Genomic DNA, 19749 nt, shown 5'->3' on the forward strand with positions numbered 1-19749 from the left:
TAAACAATATTCATACATACCTCATGGAAAAAAGAGCTAGGGAGAAAATGAATTAATTAATCTTTCATTTTTCTATTTTTTTTTTAATTAATCTTTCAGTTGTGTAATCCTTTCTAGATACTGAAGTCCATATTGAGAAAGGATGCAAAATACGCCTTTTTTAATTCTTTGACTTTTGGAGAATAAATTAATTGAACACTTTACTGATGATGCTACTAAAATCACAATGACTCTTGAAATAAAAGGTTACACCTCAGCAAACTAAACTTGCAGAGAGTGGCACTGAAGGTTGGAAACGTGGGGTTTGGTTTTTAAAGTGCCCACTGCAACTCAGTATAAAGTAGTTTCACTTCCTGAAGAATGACAAGCTAGCATCTTGTATAATTTTCCCTGGCATTCATCAGGAACAAACTGCACTAAAATCAGGAATATGCTATTCTGAGAGGCTGTAACCATGGGGCAGGACAAATGATAAGAATAAGGGCAAAGGAAGGACAAAGGCCAGATATAAAGCCTGATTCATGCTGCAAAACATTGGTTTAAAAAAAGACTTGCAATTCTGACTGTCTTTGCCCCTGTGAGTCACAAGGCAGAGGCCATAACCACCAAAGAAACAATGAGCATACTATGAAATTAAGACTTGAAAAGGAGTCAATATTTAAGTTCTAATCAAATGGTATGATACAATGCATCCTAGACATTGAGCCTTTTTTAGCCTTTGAATTGAACAACTAAAATATTTAAATAATAGATATGAGCAGATACAGATATATTAATTACGCAAAAATGGTTATGAAATGTTACATCACAAAATTTTGTATGTGATTATGGTCCAAGTGAAAAAAATAATTCTGTTTTCTGACCAGATGGATGCCAAACTTCATAAAATATTTATGCCTGTTCAAGGGAATTGATGCCCTTTTACTCATTGTAGGGAGTGACTCCTGGCACGTGTATATTGTAATAACAACAAACAGAATATATCATACCAGCTGTTTAATTAAGAATTTAGGCATAAAATTTCACAGACATAAAAGATTATGGTGTTTTAACTGTTATTTAGAAATATAACTGTCATGTAGATCCATACACCACTTAGCAGTATCCCTTATGTCACCCCATGCCAGTAATAAAAAATACTGTTCAACTAGTCAGTATTGTATCATGGTTAAACAAAGTCTGAGAACTGCAAGCATCAATTCAGCACTGAGGCTAAATAAAGAATAAATCCAGTAAAGTGAGTAGCATTTCAAACTCCTCTCTTCAAATTCATGTCAGACAGAAAATCTGTCTGCAATCTGCCTACAGAGAAGCAAATTCTCAGGGAGTTTCAAGTGCACACAAATGCTTGCACTAATTGTCCAATGTTACCGAATCACTAAGAACAGATAGGGAAAATGTCTATGAATTATCAGAGTAGATTAGAACTAGTGCCTAGAAAAGTAGGTGTCTGATATTCTCCCAGAAGATGACGTTCCTCCAAATCTATGTGTCATTTGCTATTTTCCACTGAACGCAACATATTTTTCCTACAATCTACACCCTGCATGCAATTGTATATCATTTTCTTTAGATGAATTTCCAACGTAAGAGTAAGTGTCAGAGAATCCAGATGAACTTATTTTGATTTGTTTTTATTTTCTAGATGTCTCTGATTTTATAGTGCTGACATCTACAGTTTGTCCACAATGGAAAGGAAAGTGAAACAGTGCAGAAGAATCCAAACTCAGCATTAACATGGAATTTAATAGAAAATAAAATCTACAATCACACTATTTCTTTACAATTTATCTGATCTCATTGGAATTTATACTTGCAATATTTTGCATGTAGAGACTCAAATGTTCATTGGCTGCCACACCATCATGATATATATTGCCTGCCAACTAACCACTATAAAGATAACTTAAAATAAAAATAAGTGTTAGCATTGTCCTGACCACATAGACAGCCATTACTAAACACTTCATTAACTATGCTTTGATAATATCTAAATTTTAAATAAATTATATAAATTACATATAAATTGTACATCTACAATAAATTTTTAAAATTATTACATACATAATTAATCACTTAAGTACATAATTCAAAAGTGAACTTTAAATAATACCATATCTATTACCTACAGTAGCCTTTACATAACAGAACATTGGTAAGAACCCCTATAGGATTTCGAATTTCAGTAATAGCTGTGGAAGTCAGATGCTGAATAGGAAAAGGTCGCAAAGGTAAAATTTTGAAAAAAGAATAAATATAAAGGTTGCAAAAGGCATTCAAATCATATTGGGATTTTATATTTATCCTACTGTGATAATTTCTTCTTCAGTCATAAGGCTGAAGAGTCATTACATCCTTGAACTTCACTGACTCGCTTAACTTATCTCAGACAAAAGCATCCCAGATCAGAATTAAATAAATGTGAGCAAACTGCCATAATGTGAAAATAATATTCACTCTGACATCAGCACACAGTGTCAATGCCATACATGACCACTAACATTACAGCTAGCTCATAGCAATAAAAGACTTTTCTGCTAGGCTACAGAGGTATGCACCTGTATCTCCTAAATGTAGCATCAACTGAAATTATTCTACATCTTCAAGCACATTACACTCTGAACGACCAAGGGGCTGCAGTGTGGATGACTGAGATTGGCATTAACTGCACAGTGGTTAGAAAGGAACAGGAGTATCTCTGTAGTGCAGCATGAGCACACCCATACACAAAAGCTCCCACAGTTCTGAAGGAAAATGTTCCATACAGCAAGGGTTTGATCAAAGAAAACCATAACCAGCAATTAGGAAGACAATAAAGCTGATAGCTAATTTATACTGAGCACCAGAGTAGCTAGGTCATAATGGAGAAATAACCACTGGAGAGTTCTGAGTACCTCGGAAATCTCATAATGTAGTAACTAAACCATTTTGCTCTCAGTCTTTTTTTCTTATGAGGGACTACAACATTTTCCTTTTGATTATGCCAATTATCATCTCCAGATATCCTGACTTGAATGCAAAACCTCTTGAAATTGATACTACGTGCCTGATTCTTTTCAGCTACACATCCACAGTGATGCTACAATATTATTATTTTTAATAAAAACAGCACTCCTTGTAGGGTAATGTGGAACAAAGTGCTGTGTACTAGGCCTGTCCCTGTACAACATGCTTCTATCTGCCTTACTTTATAGATGCTGATTTAAAAAGGAAAAATAATGTCACTGTATAAATCACCTATAACTGAAACAAGAAAATTACTTTAGAAAAATAAGTTTTATATACTAGAAATTTCACTTACATAGAAACCCACATTTTTCTAAGTTTCAATGCTATTTTTAAATTAAAATATGCATTATTCTGGGTTTGATCTTTATCTTCCATCTCCTGTATTTTTACTAGTAACAAACAAAATAGCTGATAAAATCAAATAGGCTGCTTTTCCAGTATTTCAGCTTTTGACCTCAAGTATCAGCTATGGAGATTTTATAAGAAAGCCTAGTTCTGACAAATGCATGTGCAATTTTGAAGACAAGATAAGCTTAGATAGTTGGAATCTAAAATACCAAGAAAATTCCAATTCTTTGGCATTATATCCCTTTATACATATCAAATCAGAGAAGTAAGATCAGCATATTCATTTAGAGCAAATTGTTTTATAACTAACATAATCCTATATAAAATTTGCAAACAAAATGTACTGTTTTTTTCAAAAAGAATTAACAACTAAATGCCTGAATGAAAAAAGTGCACTCCAAAGTTTAGTAGCAGCTTATTTAACACTGGTCCATATTAAAAAGTTTACTGAACAGAAGAAACTGAGAAAAGCAGCAGAAAGATTCAAAAGCATGCATTTATAAAGAAGCAGGAAATACTGCCCTGTGAGCATCATTAGCTTTATTAGCAAAGACTTTCTGGCAAGCCATCAGGTACACCACTATTTGCAGTGCAAATAGTTATGGAAGTGTCAATAACTTCAGAGACACTTTTGTGATGCAGAGAAATGTCCTTCCATTTATGGACTGGATTTTCTCTGCTGTGTTTCTATTTTTATTTTATTATTTAGAATTTGAGATAGGATCATACTTAACACCGCTGAAGGTGATAACAAGGTTAATGAATGCTAAATGTCTCAGAGTCAACAGTGAATAAAGAATAATCCCTGCATAATGAAAGAATGGACACATAAACACGGAATTACTAGAGAACCTTAGGATTTTTTAAAAATTATGTGAAACAAGTGGCAAAAAGTGACAAACTATGAAACATACCGTTTTCCTGACTTAAGTCAATATTGTATGAAACTCTGCCAGATGGTATAAATAACCCACAGTCCAAACCCTCAGAAAAAGCCTTAAATATTTTAGCTAGAAGAACACTTATTTCGATATCCCAAATTTTCCTTCTCTACACGTCACCTGACTTTGTATGGAAAATTACTGTAATTGCAAAAATTGATTTGTGGATCAAGGAACAGATTGAGGAGGAATGTAGCGTTGTTGCAAAGTATTATCCAACCCTTACTTCTGAAATGTCACATAAGCAGTACGGTCAGAATTTTGCTCATATTGATACCTGAAGCATAGAAGCACAAGAAGTAATCTTACCTAAATCCAAAGGGGTTTTTGCCCATCAGGTGATGGTCAAGTAGTGCATGTAAATAAAAGCATTAAAGAAGTTTCCCCTTTTGAGTTTGAGATTATAAGAGTGAAAATCTCAATCAAATCCTCTCTTGACTTTTCTTAGATTCACCTATATAAAGTTAAGCGAAGGAATTGCTAGAAGATTATTGAAAGGATATCAGTGATCTGGTTTATCTAAACCTCCAGTCTCAGTTGAGTACACAAGTCCGGTCAGAGCTCAGTAAGAACAGCCAGTATATACACTTCATAAAATCTCATATGGAATTCCTAACTTCTTTCTAGTGAGATCCCAACTATCTTTGCATCAGTTTATATCCATTCCAGTCGCAACAGGATTTGCTTATGACTAATTCAGTCTTGCAAAAAGGCCAGGAGAAACATGATTAAGTTGTGGGGTTTTAAAAATATTTAAACTGTATAATGCATCCTTTCTTAATTACCTATAAACCAAGCCTCATGCACCACAGAGCACACTAGACAACTGGTGCTGAATTAACGAGAGCTACATGGACGTCTCAGAACATGTAGTCTAGGGCTTAGAAGACAAAAGAGATCCTTTAACGTCTGTTACATGTTAGATGATTAGAAACACAAAATGACCAAAACCAGTCACCAGAAGTTATAAAACTTATGTTAATTTACCAGAATATAAACTCTCATGTTCTAGGTGTAATGACTTCTGGTTTGGAGCTTATGCAAATATTAACTATATTACTTATAAAGTATAAAATAGTGTAAGCAACAAGCATTGAAAATTCAAAGTTGAGAAGATCACACTCTGAAGCAACATTACTGAGATTCAGTGTATTAAAAAATAGTTAAAAAGAAATCAGTAAAAGAAGGTATTAGGGAAAACTACTGGTTAATGTATAATGAATAGATCGAATGCCTACAAGGGACTGTACAAGTTAACATACTATCTTTGAAATTTTATTTTCAACTGGTCTTTCAGCTGACTTTTAAAGATAAGAAACAGTTAAATAAAAAAAAAGTTAATCTTATCTCTCATATTACCATTCATGAAAGTACGCAGGCTAGTTACATTTTGTAGGTAACTAAGGAAAATTTGGAAAGCATCTGAGTAATGATAATGCAATGATCTTTTTAGATACTACAAGTAGCATTTTTAAACGCCTCTTGTGCAAAAGAGTAAAAATACCAGAAGACAGCAATAAGTGAAATATGGGTTCCCTACATCGTTTGAGGGAAAACATTTTCTTCTTTTAGAACACTATTCCACATTCTATTAAAGACAAAACTATACAGCTTGGGTGGTCTTCATTTAAGCAGAAGGGACTTAATCAGAAGGTCTGAAAGACCACTGAAATCATTAGAGAACACAAGAGCAGTCATGAAGTAATTAAACTGATAATAAAAAGCAGGATAAAAAGAAAACATCAGAGTATTTCTTCTACATAATATCCAGATGTTGAGAACATATTTTGATTAGACAAGAAGGAATATGGAGAGAAGGAAATTACATAATATCTTACCAAAACATACAAATATTTGGCTATTAAAAACAATTGCAGTGATTTCTTTGTCAGCTTAAATCCCATATACTTGATATTACCATCCTATTACTATATTAGTAATTTCATCATTACTGAATGAAATATGAGTGAAAAGTCAGAATGAGTTATTATAAACTACTTAGAATTCAGCAGTCCATCTATTCTAAAATGACATTCTGTGTTTCTGAATCACTAAATTTGGCAGACTATCATAATGAATGTTTATGGATCAACGTCCAGAAAAAACATGAAATAGTATATTAACTGACGATGACAAGTTCGGTAAACCAGAAAATGTAAAGTCTAGCTGCTTGTGTTCCTTTGTATAATACATGTGGAAAAAAAAAGTTTGGTTTACACCATGGAAATGTCTATCCTAAAAACATATGCTGAGGAATACTAACATAACTTTAGAAGTTCTAGATATCATAACCACAAAAGAATACTAAGAGTGCTTAATCGAAGGGAGGATTGTCTATATGATTTCATCTGAGCAAAGAAGGAAAAAAGTGATTATGGAATTCAAACTTGGGCTGTTTAAATGAAAATATTGATTACATCTACTGTTCATGGGAAAAAAAAAAACCCGAAACAAACAAAAAAAAAAAAAAAACAAAACCAAAACCCAAAACAAACCAAAAACCCTGAAGTCCAAAATTGTAATATATATTTTATATTTAAAACCATCAAATTTCAAAAAGAGAAAGTATTTATGAACTATGTTAATCAACCACAGACTTACTGCATTGCAAATAAAGGACATTTTCACTGTAGCATTCTGTTGCTAGCAGCATGGTGGACATTTCAGTAATAATGGAGACAAGACAGAGGTATCCCATATATATTTTATTTTATAACTGAAAAAAAAGCCAATCATGTAATGATGGCATACTTGCCCTCCTAACATGACTAAAGAGAATGCTAATAAACACATCCATTAAGCCAGACATTTTAAGTCCTCATGTCTGGGTAAACTTGTGTCCAGTAGTTTTAAAAACTCACTCTGTGGACTACTTAATATTGTTCTCAGTGAGTCTGGCACATATAGCTTATAGAAGTTCCAGAAATATTTAATAAAGTTGTTATTTCCATGTGTTTAAAAGAAGGAAACATAGGCCTAATAATCAATTTCAGTGGTCAAGATAAAGAATCATATTTATGCATACATTTTAGAAAAACAACCTATCCCATTAGCTTTTCTATTTAATGTCATGTTTGAGTGATAAAGCCATAAATACTGATGTAATTTACTCAACATTGCCATAGCACTCATTAAATGGACCAAGAACCATTAAGTCTTGAAAGTAACCTGGCATCTCTTCTCTGAGATGCTTGTCAGCGATGTTTCTAGAGCTTAAATTATATAATACTTCTATAAATATTCTGGAGGAAAAGTAAAATCCATGCTAATAAAGTTAATCAATGATATTAGAGGATGTAATGCTTTATAATAACGAGAACAAGCTAGTGACAAGCAGGGCTTGGGATCACCTGTAAAGCAGGATGGCAACAAACTATATGCATTTTTTTATAGGTAACTATAAACTTATGACTGGATATTTTTTCCACTAAAGATGCCTTCTTGTGCAATCAAGTTTCTCCTCACAGAAGGAGACAGGAGGAGAAAAGATGCAAGAGGTCAAAGTAGGCCAGCCAGATAAACTAGGAATCACTTTTATTTAAAGCAATGTAATTGGTATCAGCTATGACAGTAACTTGCAATAGCTCCTCAACATTCAGAGAGTATGACTACTTTGGAGCTAAGTCTGGCACTCATTCACACAGGAAAAAAAACAAAATACTCCCCTACCTATAGCTCCTCCCAATCAGAGTAGAATAGAAAATTGAATGAATTTAGGGTAAATTTTCTATGCAAAGTACCACTCACAGACAGGGATAGACTGGGAACAGAAGACAATTTCAATTATCCTGTTTACTTTGAATTCAGTAGGGAACTAAGCACAGTTTCTATGAATCTCAGCTAGATGACAGGAACTAATGACACTTGAGACTAGTATGGTCCTTGTGTTTCTCCTCTGCTCCAGTGTCTTTTGGCTAACTTGTTTGACTTCTCACCAGTGGAGGAGAGAGAAGGAGAACCATATTTTCACAATTGTGTGCAACAACATTCATAATAATTTGCTGTAAATGTTATGTCAAATACACATTTGTCACAAAGTTACCTTTTTCTATTTATTTTGTAACAACTCAAAAGCCTATTGTGAAGTACCACTGTAACTGGTACTCTGTCAAAATGTACATGCTCTGTGAAAACTGAACTAAGGTATCTAGAAGAAAGCAAAAAACTGTTGCCTTCAATATAACACAAATGTGATACAGTTCATTCAATTACATATTACTGACAAATCACCAAGGAGATTAAGTATTTTTATTAAATTAATTCTGATACCTGCTTGAAGGTATTTGAAGTATACATAAAATAGGAAATTTTACAGAATTTAGCTTTCATTACATATAAAATAACTTACAATGTAAGTAAAATGAAGCAAAATGCTTTAAAGCTATATGAAATACTAGCTTTGTAAGAAATTTTGTAGAATTTGGATGCGTATCCAAGTTTTCACCAATAGATGGCGGAAATGCACAATACTTAACCAACAATCATTGCAAATGATCGCAAAATGAAGGTGTTAAGAAAGGAATAGTTTTGAGACCTGTGAATGCATCAAAATACAGTAAATTATTATAAAGTTTTGGAGCTCATAATTCCTCTCTCACACTGGTGTCCCTACAATTTAGTTATCAGAGAACTTCTTTGTGTCAGTATGACTAACATATTGCTCTAAGTTCAATTAAAATAAGTATGTTTTCCAAAAGGAATAAAGTGTTCCGCAGATTCACATATGATTTCAGGCTGAGCTGTTCTGTAGAAGTTATGTCAAAAAAGTCTACAAAGTATTGAAACAAACATTTTCATGTCACAAATTTTTAACTAAAGCTTGAAGCATACTGGATGGATGGCCAGGAGACATTCATACCATCAGCTTAACTATCTTATTAAGACACATTGCCATTTCTCTAAAGCCATCTACCTCTTTCCGTAGCTGGCAACCGATTTTGTTCTCCAACTCACAAAAATAGCTGAATGTCTACCAGAAATGTTGGATATGGTCTTCTCAGACAAGGAATTGATACTAAGACCACAAGTCTTATCCAAATTGAATTAAGATGTCTATAAAAGGACCTGGAAAGAAAATTTGAGCAAGCACTGGAAAAAAGGATACCCTCTTTTCTATAACTCTGCTAACCACCACACAAAGATGTTCGTTCTCTATGATGCACATGTGTCTACGTTTGCATCTGTTGTCTGTCTTCCTTTCCCTACTGTAAGATTTATTTTCTGAAAAAACAGCATGGCTTCAACAGCAGCCTAGACTAAAGGGGATGTCAGAGAAGAAGGATGGTGAAAAAATCTTCCTGGTAATAGAATGTATTAGGAATCAAACAGTTTCTATCACTTGAAATTTTGTACAGTAGAACAGATGAAGCACATGGTAAGGAAAAGGAAATGGATTAACAGATCTTTTCTTTCTTTAATTTCTGTGATTCAATAATATAAAACACTATCAAATCCATATATAAGGCTTTATTTAAATTACTGTAGTTCTAAGGCTAATTGTTCCTCATTCACATGTCCCTGTAAATGTGAAGCTAAAATCATATTTTACGTGCTTAATCTTCCCCTACAATACCCTCCTGTCAAGGCAATTTATTCTAACACAGTCTGCTCATAAAATTAGCAAGTAATGTTTCATATTCATGAAACATGAAAATTTCATTCATATAAAGCATTTTGTGATACAAAAACACATTTTAGGAACAACTGAATGCAAAAGACTAGCAGGGAAAGTGGAAGGCTTCACAATACTAAGAGTTACATAATAGCTGAATAATGGCATTTCTGAACTAGCATAAGAAAAGAAAAAAAAAAAAGAAACACAGGCTTTTCACTATAGTGTATTAAAAGACGATATATTCAGACCACAGGTCCTCTGCTATACTTCACATCTTTCTATGAGCATTTAGTGCTCCGAAGGCAAAGTTTACTTTTGATTTAGGATGGTTTAGGCTTCTTAAAATACTGTTTAAACTGTGTGTTCGTACTTACTTGTCAGTTGGCTAAACCAGGACAGTTCTTGTGAAATTAGGAATTCAGGGAACTACATTCTGATGACCTGCTTTCTGTCTAGGACTTAAATAAACTCATCACAGATAACTGATGTGAATCAATAGTGAAAGAAACTGGAAATACCCTGATGCACAATACATTCCAGACAAGATATTGTATTTGTGCACCTAAATGATCTTGAAATTTAAGGCATATAAAGGAATTCTGTTTAATCAGTAACAAATTCTTAAAACATGCAAAGAATTAGTGGGATACACTAAAGTCCAAACTTGTTAAATGATTTTCAAATTGCCTAACATTAAGCAGTCCCTATTTACTTGTCTCACTAAAAGGCTAACCTCCCTGTGAATCCTATTTCCACAGGGACACTTGGTGCAAAAACCAGAACTTACATGTTCTGAATCACCCTCCACACAAGGATATCTCAATTACAAAAATTATATAAAAAGGAAAAGTAGACATCTAGCTTGAAACTGTATATAATATGGTCTAAACACCCTCCCTTCCCCTCCACTCACACTGCCAGTCCTGTCACTGCATTACATACAAGTATGTCTGAGGTATTTGAGCTCAGCAGGCAGAGTAAATTTTGCCTTCTCTTTAAAAGGTGTAAAGGAATAGACAATCTTCATCAATACAATTCAGTGTATTTGTTTAAAAAACTATTTCATCACAGCATCTCAAAATAGTAACTTGCTGATTGAAACTACAGCTATGCCAGGGACCACAATAATTCACATTTTTGAATTAGTGAATTACTTCACTAAGGATGATTTTCCCTAAAGTGAAAACCCCTTTGGAATAAATACAGTGGAAGCAGGTGCGATGCTCAAACACTGTAAATATGTCACTCCTAAGATGACTACATAAAAAAATATGAAGAATTCTGTGTCTCAACAGGTGATAAATGTCTCAGGAGGACTCCATGAGAAAACAGATAAAGTGGGACTATAAACAAGAAATCGTGAGAAAGTGACATTGGTGTAATTAAGAGAGATGGAAATCCATTCAACCCTATGAATAAATAGAATTATAATGCTTAACTCTGCCGAAAAAATCACATAAATTTTGTAAAAACTATCCAGCAGAAACTGCTAAACAGGCAAACTGTCTCGTTATTCTGGTTGGTACTGTTAGTTAGACTGGTGTGTCACCATGAGTCAGTCCATTATGCAGTCACTTTCAGAAAGGCTATTAATCTCAAATAATTATCTCTTTGCCTCATTTCCCAAATTTTGTGTTTTTGTTATTTTCTCATTTCATATTCCTTTTGTACAGATCCTGTGATTCTAGTTTTTGCTCTTACATAGCCTTCATCTGCAATGATTTCAAACTCAAAGTTCTGGGAAACTCTGATATGTCACATTCAATTGTGAAAATACATCCCTTTAATTCACCTAATGAAAAGAATCCAGGATTGAGTTATAGCTACTGAACTCAGCAATTTTCTTCTAAGGATAAGATTGTTTTTTATTTACATATCTTCTTTTTTTATTTGATTTCCTATGTGATGAAGACAGTAATCATATGAGGATCTGCAGTATTCTCTTCTGGCTGTTTCACTGTTCTTCTTTGGCATACTAATAACCACTGATGTATATAGTATGAACTCTAATGTGGTTATACATTTATTAATCTCCTTTCTTACAACAGTAATTAATCAATAATTTTTGCATCTTTGCATTTCTGTATCAAGTTGAAAATAGTCTAATAGTAGATAAGATCCTCTGTTTTATTTTCCTTTCCATGTGAAACATTTAAGATGACCACTCTCTTCAGTTTTCAGGGACAATGAGTTCCTGTATTGCTGGAGAAAGGGACTGTCAAATTGTGAGGTTTCATATGTTGTCTAAAGACATGGTATTCACAAAATATGCCACTTCAGGAAGTTTTCCCTGAATAAAAGCTCTCAAATTTTGACCTTCATTTTACTTAACTAGAGTGAATATGCAATTTGTACAAGAAACTTCATATGTCACATTATGGGTATTCTTTAATTGATTTATTTTGTCTGCTCTGCTTCATTTTGTACTCCCTTTTACATGTGGCATATTCTTTTCTAATGTATTCCTAGCAGTCCTACACAAATATTAAGCCCAGTAAGTGTCTGAACAATACTTCCAAATCTATTGTTTCAGTGGATTTAAAATACTGCTATATTGGCTCAAAAAAGTGAAGATAATTTGTTGATTTCATTGTTGACAATGATTCACGGCCATCCAGTTTAGTGAATGAATGGTCTGGATCACCTGTTCAAGTTGTAAGCTGAGACAATTAAATCAAATTCACCATTTGCTTCATGTTATACAGTACTTCCAAGCTGGAGTTTACCATCACTTAGAGTGGAGATTATATTAATGAATCAAGAACAAAATGGACTTGGTAAGTGCTTTTTCTGGCATGACCCACCTGTCTGGTGAAATGACAAAGTCACTGCAAAGGCAACTTTGGTAACATTCTTCTGCTTACACAATGCCACAAGATGAAGAAATTCTCCATCAAAATGTGCAAAGTTTAAGTATTTTTATAATAGCTATTGAAAGGAAAAACTGTTTTACTTACCAAGCCAACTTCTGTTTAAATATACTGACACAAACACTGGAGGGACCGTGAAGAAATCTACTACTGAGTTAACTTCTAGCCAAAACCATAGCTTGTCATTGGCGGCTATGAACTGAAAAGAAGAAAGAAGGGGAGGGATGAAAAACGTTCATGGTGGTTGCAAGTGTGTGCAATTTTTTCATTCTAAAGTATTAAACTCCAAAGTCAGTGGAAAAGTAACTGATCTTTTAAGTCAGTCCAGACAAAACAACATGTCTCACTGGAAAGAAGTCTGTATTATGCACTGCTTTATAACCACATCGAGATTGAAATGAAAGGTCTAACTAAAGAGACAGAGCATTTATATGATGAGTTGTAATATCTGTTATAAGACTCTATTTTCTCTACATTTATTAACAATGTAACAGTAATATTAGAACAGTGTAGGTAGTATAAAATGTTTCAAAGTATATCACCTTTGCTCTAGCACACCAAACATGCCAGTGAGAGTCTCATCATATATCTGCTGTTCACAGGATTCTAAACACATCATAGTTTACAAAAAGTCCCATTATCATCCTATCCAGAGGTAATCACCAGAATGAATCCTACAAGGCACACTGCAGGACTGTAACAGGACTTCAGTCCTTTGAATTGTGTCACATGTAATTTCTTTCTCCTGACTATGAAATCAGATAGGGAAACTGTCAAACTTGGATGCCAAAGACATCATAGCTTGAACTTGCCTATTCATATATGTGCTTAAATAAGGTCAAACTACTATTTATATTTGAGCAATAATTAAAACATATGCTTTATACAAATATGAAATATAAATATAAAAATAAACATAACATTTGAGTGCATCACACAGATATTTAATGGAGCAGTTTGACTCATGTAAGTCTTAAAACCTGGACTAACATATTTCAAAACAGTGATGTATTTTTTGAACCACAGACAATATCCATTGTCTTTCTTCCGAAGCAAATACTGACATTCTCTAATTAATCCACTTAATCTCCTTGCTTTAGAATTACTTTAAAACTTTAACAGAAAATGTTTATGGTGCATACTAGCTTTGCCGGAATCCCAGATAAAATATTGGAAAGAGGATTCTACTGATGTCAAGAATGTTGAAATCACACTTAAAAAGAAAACAGACAACATGAGCAGTATTTGCCCCAGAGAAGACTCAAAATCAAAAATAAATTGAAATTTTGTTAGTCTGTATTACCCAATATCAATGCTCCAGCATGAAAATGGAACAAAAATATCCAGTTTCAGCAAGAACTTTCTATTCCATTCTGTTAAATTTAGAAGTAGACAGAATATTTGGAACTAAAAGCTTTAAGATGTCAGATCCATATTTTCATAACCTGCAACAGATGTTCTAATCAACATTTTATCTTTACCCATGGCACAACCTTTAGGCTTTCAGAAAGGTTAAAGTGTGTTATTCAACAATGAAAACAAAGTCTGTTGATTGTAAAGGCCACTCCTACTTTTCTATGGAAGTATTTGAACAGTTGTTCATTTAGGTAATTAGTGACTAATAAAAGCTCATTTCATTACAGAAGCAATCCTACCAGGCATGAAGAAATACCATGTTCTTCTAGAAACACTAGCATAATTCTGTTGCTTCCAAATAAGGGTTACTTCCATACTTGCCATATCTCTGCCAGATGCTACTGCTTACGTGTTAACTTGTGCAATTTGGACTTAGTCGTCTTCATCAGCAGTTTGCAGACTTCACTTCTGAGTTCTCACATAGTTGGATACTAGCCAACAAAGATTTTAAAATGGATATATGTGTGTTTGAACACAAATATCTTCTAGAACTGAAGCTATGGTAATATTTATATGTCTCTGAGTTGCAACATCATTTTGGGGAGAACAGATGGAGAAGGATGAGTTTTTAAAATATTTCTTCAAATACTTTAATTTGCCAGTGAGTCCCTCACAGGAGATATTTATCAGAAAAAACTCAACAAAAATAGCTAAGGTATGAGATGCTTATTATGTAACTAGCAAATTCATTATCGATCTAATTCTTGCATCCACACAACCTAGTATCACCTTCTCCTCAGGAACTCCTGTTTAATTCATCAGGACTTCTTGAGGAACTGAAGTTACACCTATATTATCATTTTAACTTAGAAAAGGAGTACTAATCTGAAGTTCATCCTTATCATCTCCACTTACTATATTTCAGTTTGCATCACAAAGTAGTTTTGGATAACACAGAGATTTGTTTTCGTTGAAAATAAAATTTAAAAAGGTGTTCTAGCAGTGCATCTCATATACTGTAACTGCTAAAGTGCATTCAGTTCACAGGACCACAGTGGACTCTACAGTACTCTCTCTCCCTTCCAAAAAATGTATACTGTGAACATGAAAGTATTAGCATCAACTCTCAGTATATTCTCTCTTATTGTGCTCTGCTTCTTGATGACCTAGCCTAAGTTACTGCTTTGAGTAAAAAAGAGTGGCCAATATGTAATTTTAATTCTCTTAGTAAGAACATATTACTTTATCAGTAGCCCAAAATTTATAAAGCATTTACATACTTCTAAAAAAAAGGGTTCTTGGAACTTCACAAGTAACATGCATTGAAACTGTTATCTCAAAAAGTTAACCTATATTGCAGGCTTGGTGGACATCCACAGAAGCCCCCCAGATGCTTAAAAAATAGGGGATATTACACTATATGCTTTCAAAATACAGCTTAGAATGCATAATAGAAGTGTAGATACTGAAGGAAGATATCTATTTAGTTAAACCTAGACTACATAATGAAATAACCTAGATTTACAACAAAATTCCTGATTGGATCATCAGAAAAAGTTGGTTGAGTTGGTCAGAAGTGAAATAGGACAAACTCAACTTTCATTGTGACATAGGAGTTCCTGTGATTCAGAAGCAAAATGGACAAAGAAAGATCAGGAGGCAATACTTGTATCAAATGTAAAGACCAATGTGTCAGGCTTTCTACTCAAATGAGGTTTTCCTTGTAGTTCTGTTAGTTTGAGGCCTTTTTTTCTCCTGATTTTCCAATTAACAACAAGCAAAGTTAGTTTTCAAAGCATATTTAAAAAATAAACAAACAAATAAACACACACACAAAAAAAAAAAAAAAAAAAAAAAAAAAAAAAAAAAAAACAAAAAATAAAACCCTAAACCCAACAGCTTGAACTGCAGACATTACTGCTCCGAACTTTTAAAAGTACCTACCTGTTTCAAATGTCCCAACTTTTTGATCCTGAAACAGCATTACTAGATTTTCAGAAAGTGCTAAGTATATTCCAAGGATATACATTTCAACACGTTGACTAGTATTTACAGCTTCTGCAAAGCATTCATTAACATTCTGGGAAAGTGGATGCACATAAAACTGAACACAGCAGCTCTACCAATCTCAACCTTTGACTGTCAAAGACATATGTAGCAGCAGAGGAATAGATCAAGTATTCACTAGTCTTACTGAGGTAGTTATCACTCCATTGAGAGTGATCACTCATTTGAGAGTGAAACTAGATTAGACATCACTGACCAGCACAGAACTATAGTAGTTTTCACTTTCTACTACATGAGAACATTCTGGAACAGATTCCATCATTTATAAACTATCAGTCTCCTTAGTGATCTTAAATGCTTATTATTATTACCTAAATGTTCTCAATCAAATGCTTTGCTCATGCATTTTAGAAATTAGCTTAATTTTCTCCATCAATTGTTAAGTCAGGCTGCATTCAAAGACCCTCCCTACCTAACAGCTATATTCACTCCCCAAGCCATGCTAGCAAAGATACGCTACTTACACGCAAGCCGAAGTAGAGTAGGAAGAACACATTGAAAGCCATGTCGATCTGTAATGTGAAATCTTTGTAGAAATTCTGGCAGGATTCTATTGGGCTATTTGAAAGAAAAAGACATCAGAGTAAATGTTCAGTATATGAGTTTCTACTCTGGTGAGATTTTTATGCGTTTCATCAAAGATCTTGATTAAGAAAACACATTTCTGATTCCCAGTCATTTACAAGATACAAGCAAGCATTTCAAATGAATTATCTCATTCATTCAGTTAGTCATTCATACAGTCTTTATAGTCACCTATTCAGGTAATATCTGAGAATTAACATGCAAATACCTTTAAGAAAGGACAAGCAGGAGAATACCTCAGGATTCCTTAACCCCATTAACCCTTAAAGAACTGACTTCTTTCTATAGGAGACATACCTATGATACTTTAGGAACAAACCTAACAAGCACACAGCTACAGTGAAACATTACATGATTTTAATTCAATTCATAATCTACAACCCTAAAAAAAAAGTAGTTGCTTAGGAATACATTGCCCATTAGCAACCTGGGGTACTTAGTCTTGTAGAATCCCTTGTTTAAAAGAAGTTGGGTTTGGGTGTTTTGTTTTTTTTTTTCCTTTTTCTCACTTCTTTTTTGTGTATGGCTATTTAATGTACTTTATGTACAGTATTATGAACTGAGTAGAAAAGCAGCATAGCCGACTGGAAAAATTAAATAACAAAATAAATTGAGGAATTTGAAGCAGTACTCTAAGGGTTAATTTCTGCATGCAGGTTAATTAAAATATCTTTGTGTGTGTCAGGCAGCCATTGCAAATTCTAGTTTATTATATTATGCTTTATTTAACAGTGGGACAGGTCCAAAGCATACTCTATACAAACTGGTACTTTATAGATATACTTTTATCTAAGGAAGGAGGTAACTTCCACAAGTACGATTAGTGATTTATTTGTGAGGTTTCTAAAATAGGTTTGTGAAGCCACAGAACAATGTTGAAGTCACAGACCAAAGTGAAAGTAATGGCCCAATATATGCTGATGTATATACCATATGTCCCACCTTGTATACATACATATACACACATATATTGCAAATGATCATGTATTTATCACAACTGCAATAAAGTGGAAAACTAGAATGTAGATCATTTGGTCATTTGGAGCCCTAGAAAGCATGTTCTTAGGAAAGAAAAAATTCTTTGGCTTCCCAGGTCAAATAAATCACTGAATGTGAACATAATACCAGTTAGCATAGCAGTAGCTCTGCAAATACAATGCTAGACTGCTTAACAAGCAAGATTCTATGCATTATGAATGTCAGTTACCTATTTTAATGCATAAAGGAAATTACCTGGGCTACCAGGTCATTACACATGCAGTCAAATTTTCCATTCCTTGTATCCATTACAGGTCAAACAAGTTAAGTACAGCATGCCCTCTCCTGTCTTTAGATGCATGAATGTATACAACAAAATTCTCCTTGATGTACAATAGCTTAATATTTTAAGAAGCTTCAGTGCTATAGAAAATTACATTATAATGTTTTTTAAAAAGCTATTTGCAAAGACATTGAAGTTATGAAACATTTCTGTTATAGTTCAAATTAAATTGATTTACAAAAGCAGTCAGAAGGGAAGAGAAGCCAAATGTTAACATAGAGGACAGAGGACAGCACCTCACACTTTACAAATACAGCTTTAGCTACAAAAACATGTAATCTCAGAATCCAACAGGATCATTTTCTGTATGGTATTATTGAGAGCAAAGGATTTTGTCAAAATAAGTTAGGCTACACACCAAGTCACTATGTACCCTACCAACAGAAATCACAGGAAGTACAGCAAAAGTAGAATGAACCCTGCATCAACACAAAGGCTTGGACTCTTAATTCCAGGTCAGGTTCCTGTAAAAGCTGCATAAATCCACTGCAGCTAATGGAATTGCCCAGATTTATAACTAGGGTTACTAGGAACAAAATTCATTGTCTTCCTTTCCAGTTATTTGGTACTTGTCATAATTGTTAGATAAGGTCAGTTAAGGTTGTAGCTAACAACTGTACTTTTGTACCATTGTCCTTTGCAAAAATCTACACGAACCGATAAGCTAGCTGATGTATAATACATTTTCATCTTCTTTAAAAAACACTTAGCACAGTGGAACACAATCTTGATTTGGGACATTTGTTTACCTAATACCAGAACGACTACTTCTGCTAGACATATCCCTAAAGCATCCTTCATTTCAGAGATCATCTCTCCCCTTTCAATTTCTAAGTTATTAATTTCAAAGACAAACACAATGTTTTTTCCTTGTTATTTTAAATGACAATTTTGTCAGAAAGGAATATCCCTAAGGCTAAAGAAATTATTTATACTCACAGAGTTCTTTATACAAGATTTTAAATTTTCCAAATTAAATTTTAGTCATATTCTCCAGTCTGAATTTTTTTATTTTCTTCAGTAGTTCACATCTGAGCTGAGAGAAAAACATGGCTACTAATGTTTAGCATTGCACCATTCAGTCTGCTGCAGAAAGGAAGCCAATTTGAAACTCTTCTTTACATAAAGTTTCCCAAAACCAGAAGTGCTATAGTTCTTAGAGTTCCAGAGAGTAGTGTGCTGGGGTCTCCAGGACTAATAATATATTCCCCGTTTTAAACTAAAATCAGATGGCTTGTCCTATGGGGTTTTACCCCTTCAGGTCAACAAGGATTTCACCTTTGAAGGAGGCAACAGACTGTTAGAAATTCTTTTATTGCTCTTCCATGTAAGCGTGCTTCATTGTAAAGTGGGGTTTCATGTATTTATACTGCTAAAACCCAGGAGAAATTACATTAAAATAAATGGAATAACATTATAATAATGATTGGAAAGATTTGACATAACTGGATAAAAATTACAATAATGATGTAACTCTAAATGCAATATTTATGTTCACTTTGAAAAAGCGCCTTTAATTTGCTACACAAAAATTGAAAGAAACCTGCTGTAGCTATGGCTTCTTGTGTTTTGAAAAGAAATACTCAGATCACCAATTTCATTTTACTTAATGTAGGGATATCCTGCTGATAATCTATC

General features: G+C 33.7%; 1 protein-coding gene across 31 annotated transcripts in view; it reads right to left on the reverse strand.

The window, feature by feature from the left end:
• The window catches only part of KCNMA1 (potassium calcium-activated channel subfamily M alpha 1), a 509088-nt gene that overhangs the window by 188449 nt on the left and 300890 nt on the right, over positions 1-19749 (reverse strand). For all 31 annotated transcript variants that reach the window (XR_006165006.1, XM_042789210.1, XM_032982029.2 and 28 more), the window contains 2 exons: positions 16670-16763; positions 12870-12981 (listed from right to left, as the gene is read on the reverse strand). Coding sequence is in view for 30 of the 31 variants with exons in the window: in XM_042789210.1 (XP_042645144.1) it covers positions 12870-12981; positions 16670-16763 (206 nt within the window). In the remaining variant the exon portion in view is untranslated. The remainder of the gene's footprint in view (positions 1-12869; positions 12982-16669; positions 16764-19749) is intronic.

This window comes from Tyto alba, unplaced genomic scaffold (assembly GCF_018691265.1).
Source record: "Tyto alba isolate M040663 unplaced genomic scaffold, T.alba_DEE_v4.0 Super-Scaffold_1, whole genome shotgun sequence".
In the NCBI taxonomy this organism is placed as follows: Eukaryota; Metazoa; Chordata; class Aves; order Strigiformes; family Tytonidae; genus Tyto; species Tyto alba.